Consider the following 21,227-nt stretch of genomic DNA (forward strand, 5'->3'; position numbering starts at 1 on the left):
GTATATCTGCTGACTAGCTAATTTCTGTCATTTTTAGGGTTAGGAGGTTCCTTTTGTACTTGAAGATCTGTCCTTAAATTTAATTGAGAGGGAATGATTGTGTTGGTAGTAGGAAGACTGACATCAGCTTCCTTGGTTTTGTTCTTCTTAGAAGGGCTACCACCGATGTAAATGCCTGAGTTACCGGGGGAAGAGGTAGAAGAAGGCATGATGATGGAAAATTTGAGTAAGAAAATTTTACTTAGAAAGAGAGTCTGCAGAAAAGCTTTAAGAAAATTCGAAGAAGAAAAGTTTGTAAAAGTGAAAGGTAAAAATGATGAGAAGTGAAGGAGTTTATAGGCGGCAAAATTTATGGTCATCATTACCTAGGAAAATGGCGAAAATATTTACCGAATTACGGGATAACACATGTTCGGCTCATTAAATGCAAGGAAACGTGCGTCCTTTCAAGTGTCAGAAATCGTTCAAGAATTTTTTCGCCAAGAAAAGAGGTCTTATCTACTTCCTGGTAATATAAAGTTTAGTCACCGGAAAGTAGGGGGACTATCTGTATGGGGTAAAATCGATAAATGACAAGTGGATGTTCGTCAAGTTGACACATGGCAGTGAAGACAAATAAGATATGAGTCAGCAAATAGCTAGCGCCGATTATGAACATGTAACCGGTGTTGAGTGAGTTCTGAAGACGCTGGAACCGGGGAGAAAGTTTGAAAGGAAGATATCGGATGGAAAGGGCAGCATTCAATGAGAAGCCGTTACAAAAAATCTTTGCATTTATACTCAAATGTTATGCAGTCATCAAGAGGAGTTTTATTCATATTAAAGAAGAGCTTGATTTGGGGATCTTGTCTCCTTGAATTGAGCTAAATAGAACTTGTATTCATTGTAGGACACGAAACATCTGTACGCAAAAAAATAAAATTGCTCTTATTATGTTAACAATATTCTCTCTTTTTGTTTTACATATTGTCTTTATTCTTGCTTCCAGGGAAGCTCGTCTCACAGTCAGGCTTGTATTTTCTTCAAGTTCCTTTATTCAATTTATTTCTGTTCTTGGTTATTTTATATTCTTGGATCAAATTAATCACGTATGTATAAACGACGTTACAAATTCAACTGTACCGTTTTACGAGTAAACAACTCCATGGTCTACAGCTTCTACTGTGGAAGATATTCAGATGTATATGCAACTATGTCAGGTGCAGCATATTCATTGTTATAGGGAAGGTAATGCATTGGCAGATTTCTTGGCTAATCATGCATTTGAAGTTGATGGACTGGTGCAATTCCATTCTTTTGCAGGACTTCCATCCCAAGCTCGCAAAATCTTGAACCTGGATAAGGCTCAAGTCCCAAACTTCATAATCAAAACAAGAAGGATTATTGCAGGATGAGCTCTATAGTGTTTTATGTCATGACAGTTTACGATAGCACTTGTTACAATTCTATCGCCAGATACGGAAGGAAGCTTATTCATGAGTGCATTACTATGGATAGGTTGGGGACGTCCAGTGCAAATGACAAAGGAGTACCAGTTTTGAGTTTCTGCAGATTTATGTTAAGTTAGTTAGGTTAGATAGCTGTAATGTCAAGTTTGAGTTACGCAGTAGCTTGAAATTGATCCTAGCCTTAGTTATTTTCGCAAGTTCTTTTTTTTTTTAAATAAATTGTAAGACATTATTTGGATTTTGATGTTATTAATAAAATTAGCCAGTAGGCAGAGTGTCTAGTGGTAATATATATATAAAAGACATTCTTTATTCTTTTATAAGCACAAGAGGAATATTATCAGATACAAATAATGCAGGTGAATAGTCAAAGCTGTTGTTCTCCTCATAAATTGAAGTTGCTTCAGCTATTGACTAAGATAATCTGCGGAAAAGGGGGAGGCAGATATGTAGCAGATGCTGTGTGTTGTAAGAGAAGCATAATACATTGCTATGAATATCAGATATCTCAATTGTGGGATATGTTCCTGAATATGCGAAGGAATGATGTTCGAATAGGATTATAAAAAACACACCACTCCTGCTGTTATTTGGGTAGATGATAAGGATAAAAAGAAATCAAATGAATAGCAAACGAAAAGATGTGCTTTTTTAGAACTTAGTTTAGCATCAGATTTTTCTGTTTCCTTCAGCTGGTTGTCCTAGTTTTTTTCTCTGTCAATTTGAGATGGTAGTGCCAAAACAAAGTTCGCATCTACCACTATTATATATTTATATCTGCCAGACGCTAGTATTCCTAACTCCCAGCATCTATTAAGCATACAAGTTTCCGTCAATGCCTTGTATTCAGGAACATGGGTCTCAGAATTGCCTCAAGCCACTACAGAAAAAAGAAGATGAATCTAGATTTGCAATCACAAAAAGAAACAAAAGTATATCGATATATCTGATGTAACATTATAATCAGACTTATTGATGGAATTCACAAAATTTTAACAGAGTGAAGATTTGATTGTTATTAAATGGGAAAAAGAATCAACAGCCAGACTTACAGAAATTAAACAATCCCAACACTGCAGAGAAACTAGGAATTAGGGAAAACCAATCAAGACTTCCATTTACTAAACAAATAACAAGTGGAGTGGTTACACACTGTACACAACCTCGCGTCACAGCCTAATGAGTTTTCATTTGCAAACCCCCAGGTTTTCTATTAAATCAATGATGGCTAAAACCAACCAAAAATAAAAAAAATTGGAAAAGAAATAGGATGCGTAAAAAAATGCAAACTCACAACAAACAAAAAGAATCAAGCAACTAACTTATAATAAATTAGCAAAAAGAAACCCCCAAAAATATCACTGGAAGTAAAGAAGGGATCCTTAGTCCTGTTCAGTTCCGAAACATAGGACCAGTAGCAGCTAAAATTACACTGGCGCTGTCCCTCAACACTGTTGAAATTGGTCCCTTGTTGCTGTATGAGCCAATTATAGAAAACTGGAAGCAATTGGAATGGGCGAAAATTGATAGAGAAGGGTTGTAAAATTCTCTAAGTATGTTTTCTTCTATCCGCAGTCTATGCTGCAGCAACCTGGGAGAGAGTAGGCCTGGATGCACTCAGAACAACTGGAGTGCCATTTTTAGCTTATTCTGTTTCCACTTGGGTAACTTGTAGAAAGCATCCTTAGCCATCCCAAATTTCTCTCTGAACTCTTCTGAAGACAAGTAAGTCTGCAGGGAAGGAAAAAAAAAAGGGATCATAGTAAAATCAACTAAAGCATCATGTACTATCCTCCAAATGGAGCTTTCTGAAGACGCACCTCTCGCTTAGTTACATCAATTTCAGTAACAGGATCTGCTGCTGTTGTTTTAAGCCGGTCATAAGGATAGATCGGAAGTCCTTCCTCATCTTCAGTTTCACCCTCTTTCACATCTTCCTGTATTGTTTCTGGTTTAGGTTTAGGAGCCTCCTCTGTTGTACTATTAACTGAGTTCTCCTTTGAGTTTGCCTGAGGACTTGATGTGAGGGTTTCAGTGCTCAATTTTGGTGCCTCAGGGATCCCTTCATCATTTGAAGAGGTTTAGTTTTCTCATATGGAGAAACGAAGTTGTTAGTTCCAAGATAAAGAGACTGTACCTTTGATAGAGCGAGGTATTATGACGTCCTTGGCGGGTAAAGGTTTATCAAAACTTGCTGTTAATGCTGCAATAGCAGCTGATCTGGGTGCCAATTTTGCTGAATCTGGAGTCACAGATTTTGGATAAAGCTTTCTCACCATTGGTGGAGGCGTAGATAGATTTCTAGCATTTGGGTTCTCAAAAGTAGCTGCCAGTGCGTTAAAAGCAGGAGACCTGCCCCTAACACGAACTCGGTCAGGGCTGAAAGATACGCTCCTCGATCGCTGTGACTTTTCAGGGGCAGCAGACCTTCCACCATATGACACAGGTGTTCTCCTTTTAGGTTTCTGATAAAGCAAAGCATGCAAAGTTAGAAAAATCAGCACGAAGATAGAGGAGTCATTACATGAAGGGCAACAACAACTCAAAGAACTCACCCAAACGCTAAAAATTAGAAAAGGGACAGCAGTCTATACAGGGAAGAAACAAGACACCAAAATCACGTGGAAGCGCCTAAGAGCAAGATGATTCTATTTCCAGAAATATATGTATACAAAGGGAAAAAGCCATCTCTTCAAGTAGACTTTGAAATAAAGTTTGCATTCTATAAGTCGTATCTTATAAGAATGATAAAACAGCTTTGACTTTTGCAATCCCAACTACAAATTTGAAAGGATAAATCAACGAACAAAGTGTCATATGAACTAACAAAGTGCCAGATGGTAAAAGAAGAAAATAAAACAAACATGGACAATGAAACGTATAGTAATTCATTACCACTGTAGTTCCAGGAAAGGAAAGACAGCAAGTACATATAGGAAGAAACTTACATCCATTGGTGGAGGGCCCCCATTCTTCACTAGTGTGAGCTTTCTTTGGAATGAGTTCCCATGCATCTGCCAAGTGTTCTCTATTAGCAAAAATTAGCGTCAGAAATCATATGAAAACATCATTAAGACACTTACAGCAGATTTAATGGAGTCCCAACTGAAATGACGAGTGAAGAAAGGCGGTTCACTCCCTTCCATAACAATATATATTGGAGCTTGGTGAGATAGTTTCTCCATAAGAAAATCGTATTCCAGGAATTTCTGATGGAATTGATCAAAGATAATGTCATATTAGAAAATAAAATTAACAAACCACGAGATCACAAATTCAATTTTGGTTTTGTTAAACTGTGCAGCTATAAACTTTATGCTTTAGCACTTCATAAACTATGCAAAACTAGTGTTTAGGTTTCTGAAGAATTGTTATCTTATACTTCCCAGGGAAACGGCATTATCCAGTTAATCTTGTATTCACAGAGGAATTCAAGAAAAAGAAGACTACATGTCTTCAAAGATTGGAACTTGGGTGCTGAGGCAAGAGGAAGTCCACAAAAGTAAGAGATAATTAACTCTTTTGGTGTAGAAAGAAAGCATAGATGAAGAATGCTGGCGATGATGGGGGTTTTGTGAGTTATTTAGTGAATCACTCTGCTGTTTAAATGTCAAGGAATTTCAGTAACAAGGGTTAGCTATCAAAAAAAAAAAAAAAAAAAAAACCCTATTCTTGAACATGGGTTACATGTTCTAAACAAAATAGCTAAGCATGTAACTTCACTTTATACATCCCTATCAAGGAGAATGGAAAGGGTTCATTCTTAATTTTTAAAAATATTAACTCTGACCCTATATATGAGAAAAATGCCAATAGCAACTACTGGAAAAATACGTTGAACAGGTGATGATGTCACAATTACATTGGAATATCAGTACATCCAGCTACTTACATAAGAAGAGTAAAGCGCAACCTAGGATCCAGATTACCAAAATTTAAGCTGGGCGTTTGGGTCTTACTAAAATCCTACACGAATGCTGTTGTGACACTACTTGGACACTCGAACATGTTTTAGACATCCACCCAGTTTTGGCCTTTCCGCAAAAGTCTTTTGAGCTTTGATATTTCTCTTACCCATTTGGGACCATCATGTCACCCTGCTAGACACTCAGGGCTCACTTGATTGCACTATAAAAAGTAATCTAAGTATAAAACTCAGCATTATGCATTATTTGATTTCTGGTATAAAATTTGGATTATTAGCACACTGCATTAATAAGTTAGTATTTGATCTCCTGTATAATGTATACGGGAATCTATGTTTTACTTTATACTCGATAGACATGGAATAAGACGTGTATCAGCAATACTGTGACAAAGTTAATTCTTCACTTCGGCATTACAACTGCACAACAGTCCTTGTTAATATTTCATCACATAACAATCTCAAAATTATCATTCACCGAACAACCAATTCCGTATTTCAATCCCTAAATAACTAGTCCTCGAACCAAATGGTCCCAAACTAGAAACTATGTTCCAGTTCTCTATTTGGAAGTCCTCACGTCGGGGCTCCCTGCAATCATTCAAGGAAGTAGCTCTTGACACGACTCTCTTTCCTGCTCTTTTCTTAATCAATGTTTAAATTGTAAATCACACATTTAAAGGAACAGATAACACTTAGTTATCACACATGAAATTTCTTTGACAAGTTTTATTTAAATGATACATGAGACTGAACAGCCAGCCCTCTTTCTTTTCTTTCCACGGTGTACTTTTTTGGCAATAAGTACCCAAGGGTATGCTAAAAGATTAGTGTGGACTTGACCCAGCTTATAGATTGAAAGAATCTAAGAAGTCCATAATATGTGCTATATCATTTACCATATTCATCCTAAAGCAAAAGCCCAAAATTTCAAAGACATCTAAACTGTACAAAAGAAATGTAGTCCTTTTTCCCCTCAAAACACTTACTATTTCTTTTCTATCCAAATTTTCCAAATGATACATAACAAAATCATTTCCAGATTTGTCTCTAAATCATAGCTAACTCTTCTCCCAACCACTTGTTGAGTACTTCAAGTCTTCTGACATCACCAACTGGACTCTAAACAGAAAAATGTTATTCAAATTTACCAATTCTGCATGCAATACAATAGGAGGTGGCCGATTGATCCAGTGGAATCTTCACAAAGAAAACATCAACTGCAGATTTTGAGGCCTAATCTTTTTCTTTTCTTCCTTTTTTCTTCTCTTTTTGGCTTTTTTTCCACATACTATCTTGTTTCAGACAAGCACCAAGTGCTGCAGTCCAACAAACAAGCTACTTTGGGTAGCAGTCTACCATAGTGTATTTTTTATAAAAGACAAGGCTGAACAAATCTGGGAAGAGCTCTTTCAATGTCACATTCTCCAGCTATTTCTCAATTCACATTCTATCTTCTTCAAGATGCCAAACTTTATACTGAAATTCTTCAGTAAAGGCCTTATTACTTCCACTCAATCAAATTGAAGCTTCAAGGAGGGCGAAAAGGAACATGCTAAAAATCAGCAAGCAACTGGGGATAAAATCAGTTGATGTTGAAGACAAGCTAATGGAGCTCCTTTTACGAGTTGAAAATGCTAGACCCAAGAAACCTCTCTCTCCTCCTCCTCCTCCTCCTCCTCCTCCTCCTCCTCCTCCTCCTTCTTTACTTCGCAAACAAAAAATATGAAGGGAGATGAAGCTTCTTGAGTTGGGGATGGGCTTTGGGGGAAAGGCAAGAAAAGGGAGCAGAGTTAAGGGTAGGAGGCCTTTGACAATTGATCACTGAATTTGAAGTCATATGCTGGAACGTTAGAGGTCTAAATGACAAAGATAAAAGGGACATGGTGAACATTCTGTTGCGGAAGTCGAATGCTGATATTGTTTGTCTGACAAACAAAAATGGAGGGTATATATCATTCTTGTATCAGTCAGATTGGAGGCTAAAGATGGACTGATTGGGTAGGGTTGGAAGCAAAAGGGAACAGTGGTGGGATTCTTATTTTCTGGGACAAAAGAAGATGGAATTGCCTGGAGAAATATTTGGGACAGCATTCAGTAACTATTATGCTGGAAGAAGCTACTTCTGGGCTCCAATATGCTTTTAAAGGAGTTTATGGTCGACAAGAAAACGAGGAAAAAACTATGAAGGGAAACTGCCGCAATTAATGGGATTATGACACAACCATGAAATGTGGAGCAAGACTTCAATGTGATAAGATTTGAAGAGGAGAAGCAAGGGAGGGCCAGAAATACAAGAGCAATGAGGCTTTTCAAAGTTCATTCATGATCTGTCTCTGATTGATCTGCCTCTTCATGGGGATGCTTTTACATGGTTTAGGGGAAGAAACAGTCAGTGTGCTTCCAGGATAGACAGATTTTTAGTATCAGAAGGTTGGGATGAACATTTCAAGTTTGTGATACAGAGGGTTTTCCCCAGAACCACCTCTGATCATTGTTCAATCCTTCTGGGGTGTGAGGAATGGAGAAAAGGAAAAGGATACTTCAAGTTTGAGAATATGTGGTTCGAACATCAGGGCTTTATTTAACAGTTAAGAGAATTGGTGGAGCTCTTATAATATCTAAGGTGAACCAGATGCTACACTTGCCAAGAAATTAATGATGCTGAAAAGTGATCTTGAAAAATGGAACAGAGAAGTGTTTGGATATTTAGAAGAAGAATAAGGCATTGGCCAGTGGAAGCGATAGATCATGGACAAAGAATCAATCAAGATGAGGAGTAGATAGAGACAAAGAGAAACTCTATTGAAAGGGAATTAGAGGAGGTAGCAAAAGCTAAGGAGATATCATGGAGACAAAAGTCTAGGTGTCTATGGCTAAAAACATGGAGATAGAAATACAAAGTTCTTCCATAAACCAGCCAATGCCCATAAAAGATTTAATTGCATTGATAAGATGGTAATTGATGGGGAACTGAATGATGATAAGAAACTCATAAAGGACCATATACAGTGCTTTTATGAAAATCTTTTCAGAGAAACAGAAGAATGGAGGCCAACCCGGGAAAATGAAAATCTAAAGAGGCTTTCTGAAGATGATAAAGAGTGGCTGCAAAGACCCTTTTCGATGGAAGAGTTGGAGGTTGTAATCAAGTTTTTCAAAGGTGACAAAGCTCTTGGCCCAGATGGTTTTAATCTATACTTCATTCAGAAATGTTGGAATATTGTGAAGAATGATGTTTGGAAGACTGTGGAACCATTTCATCAGAGAGATACCTTTGTTAAAAGCTTAAATGCTATTTTTATTGCATTAACTCCAAAAAAGAAGGGAGCAGTCAAGGTGAAAGATTTCATGCCCATTAGCTTGTTGGGAAATGTTTATAAAATTATTGTTAAGCTGTTAGCTGAGAAGCTCAAGCTAGTAATTGATAAGCTAATTTCAGCTCCCTTTCAATCACGATTCAATCACTAGAATATTTTCCTTGAGGCTCCCCTATCTCTCTCTTGTTTACTCAAAGAAGCAGTGTCGAGCGATGAAAGTTTGTTTTCTTACTATGCTCATCCTCTCGTTAGATCAAATGATTATAAATACTTTTGCTATTGAACCATTTTCTTGACTTCCATATATCCTGTCACAAATCCCTTAACCAATTTGCTTTTATTATTTTGAATTTTAAAAAAAATAAAAAATCATTTGCATTGCAAATTTATCGTGCTACGATGCATTGCGAAATTACAACTCATAGATTCCTCAACAGCAGAGAGTTTCATCATCTAAGCTCTCTCGACATTCTTCTTAAATTGCAACAAAGAACAAAACCTAATTTTGGTACTCCATCAGTTCTTTACAGAACAAACTGAGGGTTTATCCCTTAAAACTTCCAGTCATTCAAGGAATTCAAACAAGGCATGTCCTATCTGAATAGTACATACCAGGATAATCCTATAACATGCTCAATCCAATTTTCTGAAGACTCAGATTAACAACCTAAAGTAAACCTCACCAACAAATAAATGCGGAAGTTTATATTTAGTAGTTCATAATCACCTTAGTAATGAAAGAACTTCCTAGATAAAATGTTGAAGGCATACCTCACCAATGGATAAAGCCTGCATTTTATTCTTGTACTCTACCAGCTGGCCAACCCAAACATAAATATCCGAATGACAATCAAGGATAAAAATATCTTCTGTCATCAAATCATCTTGGTCGAAATTGTAGATCTCTGTCACCTGTAATACAGAGGTGAGTTGTCACATTGGACAAGTTTTAAGAGAATCAAGTCAAAGTGAAGTCTAGAATTTTTCCGTTAGTGTTGACTTGATGATAAGTGGGCATCCACACTTCGTCACTTAAGGTGTCTAATAACTATCTATTATATACACAAGCTACTTGTAATAGGATACAGTGTGTATCTTGTGACCATTGTATTTTATCACTTCCCCTCCTCTCTCACGAAGTAATTAGGCAAAACAACAAACTGCAAAAGTCTAAGAAGATTTGAGCGATAAAAAGAACAGTCCATCCGAACACTCACCTTTAGATCCCCTGGAGATCAAGTCAAATTCCAGTAGCCAAGAAATGGAGAAGTGAAGAAAATTAAATTAGTTGAACTACTAAAAGCAAAGAACCATATTACTGCAAAAATGTTGATCTATTCTTTAAGTAAAAGATTCTGAAAATAAAAACAAAAAGAAAGTGAGAATCCTTACCTTTTGAGAAGGTGCACGAGAACAAATGAGGATCGCTTTCAGCATCCCGTCCAATCTTCTCACTAGGATATTCAGATTTTCCACCCAATAACTCCCAAAATTGCTCAGATTCTGCCCCTTCTTTTTGCAGTTTCGACTGCATATCAGGCTGCACATTGTGTGTGACAAATAAGACAAGGATATAGCATAATTAATAGAACCAAGATGCTTCAGTTTTTGTTTTTTTGTTTTTTATGAAGAGAACCAAGATGCTTCAGTGAGAGCACAAAACTGGTTCAATGCTCAGACCCTTCACATTCCTTGTCGCACCTGTGTCGACTTGACATGATTTAGGTGTGGGTGTGGGATCCACACTGGATTGGTCAAGTTACTTTTGGGTGCTCTGACTACATCTATGACCAAGAAGTATAGATTAATTGGGTATTTGGTTTGAGTTTGGTTCATGTCATATATATAAAGTTATATGAAGTATCTGAACGTTATGCTATATTACACGAGTATCTTATGAATAGAATATTAAGTGTTTAGAAGGAACGAAATTTTATTAGTGTAGTTAAATAACTTTAATTAATCGCATTATATACTTATATATGTCGTAATTTACATTTATTGGTCGTATCCCAGCACCTATATCCACACTCGGACCCATACCCCTGATCCTAAATTCATGTGATGAAGAATCCGACCTCTATATCTGCATTCGGATCAAGTACCCACAACCGAGTCCAAAAACATAGTCGCAAGTTAACGAGTTACGCAGGTTTCAACAAATAAACATTAAATGTAAATGTGAGAAATATGACACGGGAAAATTATATTATTGATTAATTTTCTATGTTACAATAAGCCTTAATTATATGTATACATCAAGCTAGTGTATATAAATCATATGTACCGAACTTGTTACATATGTAGTTAATACGAGGACCAGTGAGGGACTTGGTGAAAATCTGATCATTCAACTTCACAAACTTTGTAGCAATATCTCTCGAGAGTATCTTTTCTCTAACAAAGTGACAGTCAATCTCAATGTGTTTAGTTCTCTCATGGAACACTGGATTTGACGCAATATGAAGAGCAACTTGATTAACACACACAAGTCTCATCTGACTAATATCACCAAATTTCAACTCCTTGAGCAACTGTTTGATCCAAATTAGCTCACATGTCGCCATAGCCATTGCTCGATATTCTGCTTCTGCACTAGACCGAGCAACCACATTTTGTTTCTTGCTCTTCCAAGACACCAAATTTCCTCCTACTAAGAAACAATATCCAGACGTAGAACGTCTATCAAAAGGTGATCCTGCCCAATCAGCATCTGAGTATCCAACTATCTGCTCATGGCCTCGATCCTCAAACAATAAGCCTTTGCCTAGAGCTGATTTTATATACCGAAGAATGCGGACAACTGCATCCCAATGACTATCACAGGGAGAATCCATAAACTGACTCACAATACTCACAGGAAAGTAAATGTCAGGTCTAGTCACTGTGAGGTAATTTAATTTACCAATCAACCGCCTATATCTTGCAGGACCACTAAGAGGCTCCCCCGTCCTGGTAGAAGTTTAGAATTCGGAACCATCGGAGTGTCAACATGTCTACAACCTGTCATTCCTGTCTCCTCAAGAATATCTAAGGCATACATCCGTTGTGAGATCACAATACATGAGCTAGACTGAGCGACCTCAATACCCAGAAAATACTTTAATCTGCCCAGATCCTTAGTCTGAAAGAGATGTTGCTTCAACTTACTAATACCATCCTGATCATTGCCGGTAATAACAATATCGTCAACATAAACGACCAGATAAATACAAAGATTTGAAGCAAAATGTCGATAAAATACAGAGTGATCAGCTTCACTACGAGTCATGCCAAACTCCTGAATAACTGTGCTGAACTTACCAAACCAGGCTCGAAGAGACTGCTTTAGACCATAGAGGGACCGGCGCAACCGACATACAACGCCACTAGACTCCCCCTGAGCAACAAAACCAGGTGATTGCTCCATATAAACCTCATCCTCAAGGTCACCATGAAGAAAAGCATTTTTAATGTCCAACTGATAGAGAGGCCAATGGCGAACAACAGCCATGGATAGAAAAAGGCGGACTGATGTTATTTTAGCCACGGAAGAGAAAGTGTCACTGTAATCGAGTCCAAATATCTGAGTATACCCTTTGGTAACAAGACGAGTCTTAAGTCGATCAACCTGGCCATCTGGACCAACTTTGACTGCATACACCCAACGACAACCAACAGTCGATTTGCCCGAAGGTAGAGGGACAAGCTCCCAAGTGCCACTCGTATGTAAAGCAGACATCTCGCCAATCATAGTCTGTCGCCACCCTGGATGAGACAGTGCTTCACCTATAGACTTAGGGATGGAAACAGAGGACAAAGATGATACAAATGCACAATGGGATGATGACAGACGATGGTAACTTAAACCGACATAGTGGGGATTAGGATTAAGTGTGGACCGTATACCTTTTCGTAGTGCAATCGGTTGACTAAGAGGCACAGTATTAGCAGGGTCAGGTGCAGGACGTGAATCAGCCGGGCCTGATGCTGGTGCGGACGACGATGATAAGTCAGCAATGGTGGAGCTGTAGAAGGTTGAACTGGACTAGGTGGTGGCACTTGAGCTATAGGTGGTGGAGCTGCAACTGGAGCTATAGGTGGTGGAGCTGCGACTGGATCTATAGAGGAAGATGAATGGAAGATAGTGACTGAATCTCCAAAAGACGGAACTGGTAGCACCTCAGAAATGTCAGTGATTAACTGGACTTGTGAAGTATGATTGGGTTTCAAAGAAGGTAACATCAATAGACATAAAAACCCGCTGGAGGTCAAGAGAATAACATCGATATCCATTTTGCGTTCTCGAGTAACCCAGAAATATGCACTTAAGAGCACGAGGAGCTAACTTATCTTTTCCTAGAGTAAGGTCATGAACAAAACACGTACTTCCAAAGACACGGGGTGGAAGAGAGAACAAAGGTAAGTGGAGAAACAGGACAGCGAATGGAACCTGATTCTGGATAGCTGAAGATGGCATACGATTAATAAGATAGCAAGATGTAAGAATTGCATCCCCCAAAAACGCAGCGGAACATGAGATTGTATGAGTAGGGTACGAGTAGTTTCAATAAAATGTCTATTCTTTCTTTCAGCTACCCCATTTTGTTGGGATGTGTACGGACAAGATGTTTGATGAATGATCCCATGGGAGTTCATAAACTGCTGAAATGGGGAAGGCAAATACTCTAGGGCATTATCACTACGAAATATGCGGATAGAAACCCCAAATTGATTTTGATTTTCAGCGTGTAAAAGTCTGGAAAATAGAAAACAACTCAGATCAATTTTTCATCAAAAATATCCAAGTGCACCTGGAATAATCATCAATGAAAACTGACAAAGTAGCGGAATCCCAAGGTAGAACTAACCCAACTAGGACCCCAAACATCTGAATGGACTAAAGTAAACGGTGACTCTGCTCGATTATCAAGACGCAGTGAGAAATGCGAGCGGGTATGCTTACCGAGCTGACATGACTCACACTCTAGAGTGGACAAGTGAGATAAGCCAGGTACCATTTTCTGAAGTTTTGACAAACTAGGATGTCCCCACCGTTTATATAATAAATCTGGTGAATCAGTAATGGGACAAGTTATTGAAGGAAGACAAGATGCGAGTCCATGTGATTTTGCAAGGATAAGGTAATAAAGTCCATCTGATTCACATCCGGAACCAATGATCCGCCCCGTACTACGTTCCTGTATAAAAACAAGGTCACCAAGAAATAAAACAGCAGATTTAAGTGATTTGGCTAAGCGACTAACGGCTATGAGATTAAAAGGACTACCAGTAACATAAAGAACAAGAACTGAGTCTAAAGGTAAGGAAGGAAGTGGACTTGCTTGACCTATTGCAGTTGTCATGGCTTGAGACCCATTGGCCATTGTGACTGTTGGAAGAGATTGAGAATATGAAATACTAGTGACAAAAGATTTGTTACCAGAAATATGATCAGATGCACCTGAATCAATGACCCAAGACTCGGAGGTTGAAGATTGGGAGACACAAAGTCACGCTACTGTCTGTTGGAACAACGGAGGCTAATCCTGAAGATGTCTGTTTACGTGCTTTGTACTGAAGGAACTCAATATAATATGGTAATGAAACCATCTGGAATGGATCCAACGGATTGTGAGTTAAAGGCTTCTGATATGAATGCCATTATAATGTTGCGCCGAAGAGTATAAAAGTGGTCGGAATTTGATTTAAACTTGAACGAAAAGACTCGGAATAACCTCCTGAGTAAGCTGTCCAAAAAAGTTGTCGGAAAAAATCACTGTAGCTGCCGGAAAGTCAGTGTAGTTGCCGGAAAATCTCAAAGTGATCGGAATAAAAAGAAAAAAGTATGGGTAGGCTCGGAATTGCTGTGCGACCAGGCTGTCCTGAAGAAGGTCGGCCAAAAAATGGCCGGAAGAAGCCTCACGCGCCGGCGCGTGACGACGGAGACTAGCTTGAAAATATTTTCCGGCGGCGCATGAGGGCACGTGGGAAGGGGTCTGCCGGAGAAATTTTTACGGGTTGGTCGCCGGAAGTGAAGCACGGCGACTGTTTTGAGTGAGTTTTCTTTCCTGAATGTTTTCTCACTGCTGCTCTGATACATGTGAGAAATATGACACGGGAAAATAATATTACAGATTAATTTTCTATGTTACAATAAGCTCTATTTATATGTATACATAATACATAACCTACTCCTATTAAATAAGGGATTAGGATTAATTACATACATTCACATAACTATTCTAACAGTAAAGACTACCAAGCATAATTCCTTAGTAGCTTGCAGATAAAGGTCAAGTAATACATGTTCACTATGAGAAAGCATCATATGACAACTTGCCTTGATAAGATCCAGCTGCCTCTCAACAAGTTCCTGGTCCTCAGAGGTGGTAAGATTTCCAGTCCATGTGAAGACAGAGGAGCCACTGTGTAATATGTAGCAATATGAGGAGTTCAAAGACGAAGCCACCTGATCCCGTTAAAATGGTAAAATGAAAATTGTGATTTGTTAGCCAAACACTACGTAGGCAGAGTGCAGAATAACATAAGTGTATACATGTAGCTCTCAACAAGCACAACAGACACAAATTCAGGTAAAATAAATTTTCCGAAAAACAATGACCACTCAATTTTTAGTAACTGGACTGCCTATCTAATATTAGTTTTGTTTCTATTAGGATCTACGAAAAAGAAAAGTGCAACAACTTGCAAAACCCAATTCGCTGAAGAACTACATAGGAAGATGTTTAAAATCAGGATTTGCCATACACAAGCATGACGTTTTCAGGAATAATATATGGTGTACCTCATCCACTCAATGATTTATTAATTATTCCAATTATTTCATGTTAAAAACTTTCCAAATTGGGACATCTTACAGTAATTGGAAAACATCTCAATTATAAGAACAGCTCCTTTTTCCTATAGCTGTGATGTTCCACTGAATACATACTACCTCCACCAACACAGGTATTGGGTAATTCTGCCTGTTAAAGCATTAAGTAGATAAGGAAGAATTCACCTAATGTTGCCACATCTAGAATTCGAACCTTGGTTTCCAAGGTTGTTACTTCAGCTCTTCAAAGAGCTTTCAAGCATTCCAACTCAAGTAGTCGATGTTTTTTGAATAAAGTAATCCTTCTTTTGTGAAAACAAAAAACCAAGTAAAATGCATTCTTTTACTTCTGCAAGTACATCACATTAGTCAAACTATCTTTTAATCTCTGCAACAAGTTAAACACAGATAAAATAGGACTGAGGGCAACAAAAGAATTTGGACCACAACAAGCTCTTTAAGGAAAGATTTGACAAGCTACTAATCTACTATGTCATCTGCAGGATGACATTTCTGTGAGGGTCGCTTAGTTGGACACTAAGGTCCAGATACAGATACGGTTTTGGTGTAACAAGATTAAAACTTTCATCTGGAAGCATTTTCCTTTCCAAAAAAAATCTCAGAATCAGAGAAGACTGCAGTCCTCTCAGTAGCATTTGAAGAGTAGTAGGCTGGGCTAGCAAGATAGAATCTAGAGTGAGCAACTTCTTAATTGATGATCTATGCCTGTTTGTTCCCTGACACACCCTGGTGACGGGGAAGTAACAAATAAGAAAATGTGATAATTGACATCATAAAAACCAAGAGAAACTAGTGATAAAACGAAAACAGTATTAATTTATCAAAAAATAAATAAAACTACTTTCAATGTCCATATAAAATAATGAGAAAATCATTTAAATAATGGAAAAACTGGAATCCTAAACTAGAACTCTTAATCACTGCTGACGAAGAACAGCTAAAATGGAAAGAAAACAAAGCAAGAGAACAGAGATCCTAAAATAACTAGGGAAAAAATATAGTAGAGATCCTAATATACACACGAAACCAAGAAATTAAAAAAGAATACTCCCTCTCCAATTTATGCGGTACCATTTGACTCAAGTTACGGAGTTTAAGAAAGAAAGAAGACTTTTGAAACCTGTGGTCTAAAACAAACCTCAGGTATTTGTGTGACGGTAAATCATGTCATCAAGGATTAAATGAGAATTTTAAAATTAAATCATTTCTAAATATAGAAAGGTGACACTTTTTGGGACAGACTAAAAAGTAAAGTGTTTACTTCCTTACCTCGGGTAGGTTGAAAAAGTGTGCCATAAATTGGGATAGAGGGAGTAATATGTACTGCAATCTGAGCAGTACATGATAAATGGTAATTCCCCAACCCCAACCCCAGCCCCCTTTTCATCCCCAGTCAGTTAGACAGAGTGAAGAAGATTCCTAATTGTCAAATGCTGAAGATTCAGCGGTCATGAGTTACGCCATTCACTTTTGAATCGGAATTTCTAATCTCACTTAAACAGGAACCAGCACAAATAAAACCGTTTTAAGATGGATTTGAGGCCAGAGATATTAGGAAGAATGAGAGGACTTCTAAGTCAACCATGCTGAATAAACCAACCCACTCGCACCCTTCTTCCCCTTGTAGCATCCTTTTGTATATCATTTGGAAATGGGAAAACATTCTACATCGATTCACATTCCAACTAGACACATTTATGACACCTCCATTACCAATATGTGTGCATGTATATAATGAACTGGCAGGATGGACTTACAGGTTCTACTTGAATTGATTGCATATTATCAGGTCCAGTACCCTGAATTCGGAATAATGCAATTCCATCCTCTTTATATGTATCATCAGCAAGCTCCTTCTCTACTAGGTGTTTTTTGTATCCTTCACTAAGACCACCCTGGTAATTTTAGTAGAAATAAGTTTACAATAAATGTTCAAAATGATTTTAGAAAAGACGAAACAATAGCCTCAGTCAGACACTTTCTGCACTTCCACAAACCTTAAATACAATAAAGCTCTGAAAGATGACAAAGAACTGGAGTGGTTCATATCCTTCATATATGCGAGCCTGGAAGTTTTCCATATTAATCAAAATTCAGCATCAACTCTAAGTTAATGATCAATTTTCAATTTTGAACTATTATCATGCCAGTGAATTACCTGAGTAGCTGAGAACTTCAGTGACTCACTTATCTTGACTGCTTGAGAAATTGCTGAAACTCTATCTTCCTGTGTTCCATAACAAGAAAGCAGGATAAGTAATGCTATTTTTTTTTTTTTTGATGAAGTAAAGATTTTTATTAGCATAAGTAATGCTATCTCTAAATGTTTAATAGCCGTTTAGAATTTGTTTTGACACAAGCACAAGGGAACCTTTCAAAACTACACATCCCCACTCTACTTCCTGAACCAAACCAAAAGCCATATTCTCTCCACTTGCTTTTTTTAGTTCTAGAAGCTTTCAACATTCATTTTCTTTGCTGACTTGATAACTTGAAACATGCTTCTTTTATATGTTATATAATTTTTATTGTATCCTTTTTATATTGATCGTTAGCCTTTCCGATTGTTCACAAGTTAAGAAGTCTGCGAGATAGAACATTCAATACACAGGCAGCAAGAGAAGAGGGGGATTGAAGGACCTCTCAAGTATTCTTTTGGATTTAATGGAAGGAGAGGAACAGAAACATTTTGGAGAAGTTGCAACTACTTGTATGGAAGATCAAGGGATGTCCTCTATTTCTTATCAATGTTGGAGTTGATACAGATTTCCAAAAGGATAGATGCCTGCAGAGGCAGATCTAGGATTTTTAGTATATGGGTGCACTACTAAAAAATGAGAAAAAAAGGTATTACGTGGAAATCGATCCCTCTTCCTCTTGGCAAATAACTCAACTTTCAAGCAAATGCACCATTGAAACTTCTTGGAGCATGGGTGCCAAGAGTTAATATTATACCAATTTTAGAAAATATGTACATAAAATATTTAATTTTGCAAAGAGACCATGGGTTCACGTGCCCCGCATTGTACCCTATGAATCCGCCCCTGGATGCCTGGCTTGATATTTTGGTTTGATATTCATTCTGGCACTTTCTTGATGCCAGAATATAACGTTGATTTACAAAAACAGTGTCAATTCAAGAAGCACTAGCCTTGGACCATATTCCCGTAGGTTCGTTCAGTGATTTGTTTGTGACTTGCGGATATGGGTGGTTCGGGTCCTGAAGGTCCCCGGGAGCGTTTTTGTATGCCTACTAGTTAACTAGAAGCCTTGAAGTTCGAGGAGTTGACCAAAGTCAACAATTTGGGTTAACATGGTTCAAATCATGGTTTGAAGCTTCTAACAAGATAATTTTGGACTTGTACAATTTTCGGACTAGGACCCCAGGGGCTCGGGTACAGGGGCTCGGGTACACGATTGCATGAAAGTTGGAAACTTAAGAATTCACTTGACTTGAGTCTTGATTTGATGGTGGGGCGTTTACCTTCGTATTTTGAACCTTCTTTTTAGAGTGGTAACAATTTTCATATATCAAAGCACTAAAGATGTACCAAAGCCATATTTACAGGAGAGAAAGTGGAAGAAAGGAGGAAAAAAATGTCCTACAACTTACAAGGATTCTAAATCTCTAGGATAGATTCAGTATTGACGGTAAATTCCTCTTTACACCAAAAATAAAATAACAAAAGGGCATTCATTTTGATCTTCTGAATTGGGCTGCATGTACCCTCAAAACATCTTAAATTTCTTTCTGTCCAGATAGTTCACCAAATGCATGGTGGTATCATCTTCCATCTGCTTTTCTGCCTGGGAAGACCACCTCCCCTGTTCCAGCATTGTTCCAGCATTTAAGCAATTCCAAGGAGCTTTTTGGCATTACCCAAGAGAGACCCCTCATACACACAAAAAATGTTCCAGATTTGTGAGGTAACCTCACAATGCAAAAAATAGATGAAAGTTGGTATCAGCCTTCCTGCCATATAGATGGCATCTAGAACACAAAGGAAAGCCTCTCTTCATCAGATTTTCTTCAGTTAAATAGGCCTCTTTTATCACTAACCACATGAAGCATGCCATTTTGTATGGCATTTTGACTTTCCATATATGTTTCCATGGCCACAGTTCTAGCTGAATGAGAGCTTTGTTGAGAGTCTCATAGATAGCTTTGACTGAAGAGAGTTCGATATATGTTTCCCTATGAAGATTCCCTAACTGTTGCCCTGCCTCCATAATCCGTCTTCCCTTTGTTCTGTGCCCTTGAACTGTCCAAGCACCTTATAGAAATTAATAATTCTCATAATTTCCCAATCATTTAAAAATCTTCTGAAAGTTAGGTTCCATTCCTGATGAGTCCAAACTTCTCCAATTTTACATCCATGTTCTTAGGATATAAATATCTGGAAAACCCATCTTTAAAGCTCCCTGTCCCAACCAATTATCCTCCTAGAATAAGATCTTCATACCATTCCCCACCCTAGAATAGGTTCCTAGTAGATCTCTCCTCTCCCACCCCATAAGGAGTAGTTAGCTTTTTAGTTGTCCATAGCCCCTCTTCCCAAAGATTCTTTTTCCTTATTTCCATGCCATAGAAAGCTCCTTCCTAATTTGTCGAATCACAAAGACATCATGTATATAGGCAAAGCATCTAACACACTATTGTTCAGGGTTAATCTACCTCCCAAGGATAGATATTGACTTCTCCATTTTGTAAGCTTTTTCTCACACCTCTCCAAAACACCATTCCAGATCTCCAGAGATTTGTTGCTCCCATAGGCATTCCCAAGTATGTTGTTGGGCAGATTCCCTACTTTAGCCCCTAGAATTTGTGCCAGGCTCTCCATCTCAGGACTAGATTGACAGAAAATAATGAGCTTTTTCCCCAAGTAATATGTAGGCCAGAAATTCCTCCAAATATAGTGAGAATCACTCTGATCATCCTCAGTTGATCTTCCTTAGCTTCACATAGTATAAGTGAGTCATCTGCATGAAGCAAATGTGTGATCTCCAGGCTTGACTCTCGTTTCGGGGGTTGACCATGTGAGCCTGGGTTGATTTTTGTTGACTCTGACCTAGGGCTAGAATTAAATGGGATTGATTCCTATAGCCTTATTTGACCTCGTTAAGCATTCTTTGGCTAGAGTGTGGACGTTTGGAGACCATAGAGAAATGAAAAGGCATTCTCGAAGCTTGAAGCTTGATTGGAGAGGGTAAGTATTTTGCCTAACCTCGACTTGAGGGAATTCTCCCTGGACTTGTTTGTTAGATGCTATGAGGTTGGAGGTAATGTATATGAGAAGTGACGAACGTATATACATATACCAAGGGTTTATCCATGCTCGGGGTAGTTTTTTAGGCCTTATTATGCTTTGTTTTGCTATATGTCTTTACTTGTTGCACGTCTTTACTTGTTGTATGACTACTTGAGCATCTTATTCATGCTAGAATAATATTATAGGCATCCTTCACACGCTAGTTTAACTTTCATGTACTTGTCTTACATGGTAGAGTTGCGTAGTCATACACTATTTTTTTTTAATTAATATTTTTTTAGTAGAACCCACCCATGGTGGATGGGCATTTAAGGTGTGTCGCCATGACTGAATGTTGACAATTCTATTTGATTTGAGTGCTAACGCACCCATAGTGGGTGTGTTTGTATGTCCATCTTCTTCGTTGACAATTCTATTTGATTTAAG

The 21,227-nt window shown here is 38.1% G+C and overlaps 1 protein-coding gene across 2 annotated transcripts in view; it reads right to left on the reverse strand.

The window, feature by feature from the left end:
- Positions 1-2,539: 2,539 nt before the first annotated feature.
- Positions 2,540-21,227, reverse strand: part of LOC104237697 (villin-4) — a 34,571-nt gene continuing 15,883 nt past the window's right edge. For both annotated transcript variants that reach the window (XM_009791895.2, XM_009791894.2), the window contains exons 12-23: positions 17,690-17,758; positions 17,529-17,597; positions 17,289-17,426; positions 15,016-15,144; positions 10,086-10,233; positions 9,911-9,921; positions 9,465-9,605; positions 4,532-4,657; positions 4,397-4,462; positions 3,586-3,913; positions 3,269-3,510; positions 2,540-3,179 (exon numbers count right to left, since the gene is read on the reverse strand). In XM_009791895.2, the coding sequence (XP_009790197.1) occupies positions 3,066-3,179; positions 3,269-3,510; positions 3,586-3,913; positions 4,397-4,462; positions 4,532-4,657; positions 9,465-9,605; positions 9,911-9,921; positions 10,086-10,233; positions 15,016-15,144; positions 17,289-17,426; positions 17,529-17,597; positions 17,690-17,758 (1,581 nt within the window). In that variant the 3' untranslated portion in view covers positions 2,540-3,065. The remainder of the gene's footprint in view (positions 3,180-3,268; positions 3,511-3,585; positions 3,914-4,396; positions 4,463-4,531; positions 4,658-9,464; positions 9,606-9,910; positions 9,922-10,085; positions 10,234-15,015; positions 15,145-17,288; positions 17,427-17,528; positions 17,598-17,689; positions 17,759-21,227) is intronic.

Source organism: Nicotiana sylvestris, chromosome 8 (assembly GCF_000393655.2).
Source record: "Nicotiana sylvestris chromosome 8, ASM39365v2, whole genome shotgun sequence".
Lineage (NCBI taxonomy): Eukaryota > Viridiplantae > Streptophyta > Magnoliopsida > Solanales > Solanaceae > Nicotiana > Nicotiana sylvestris.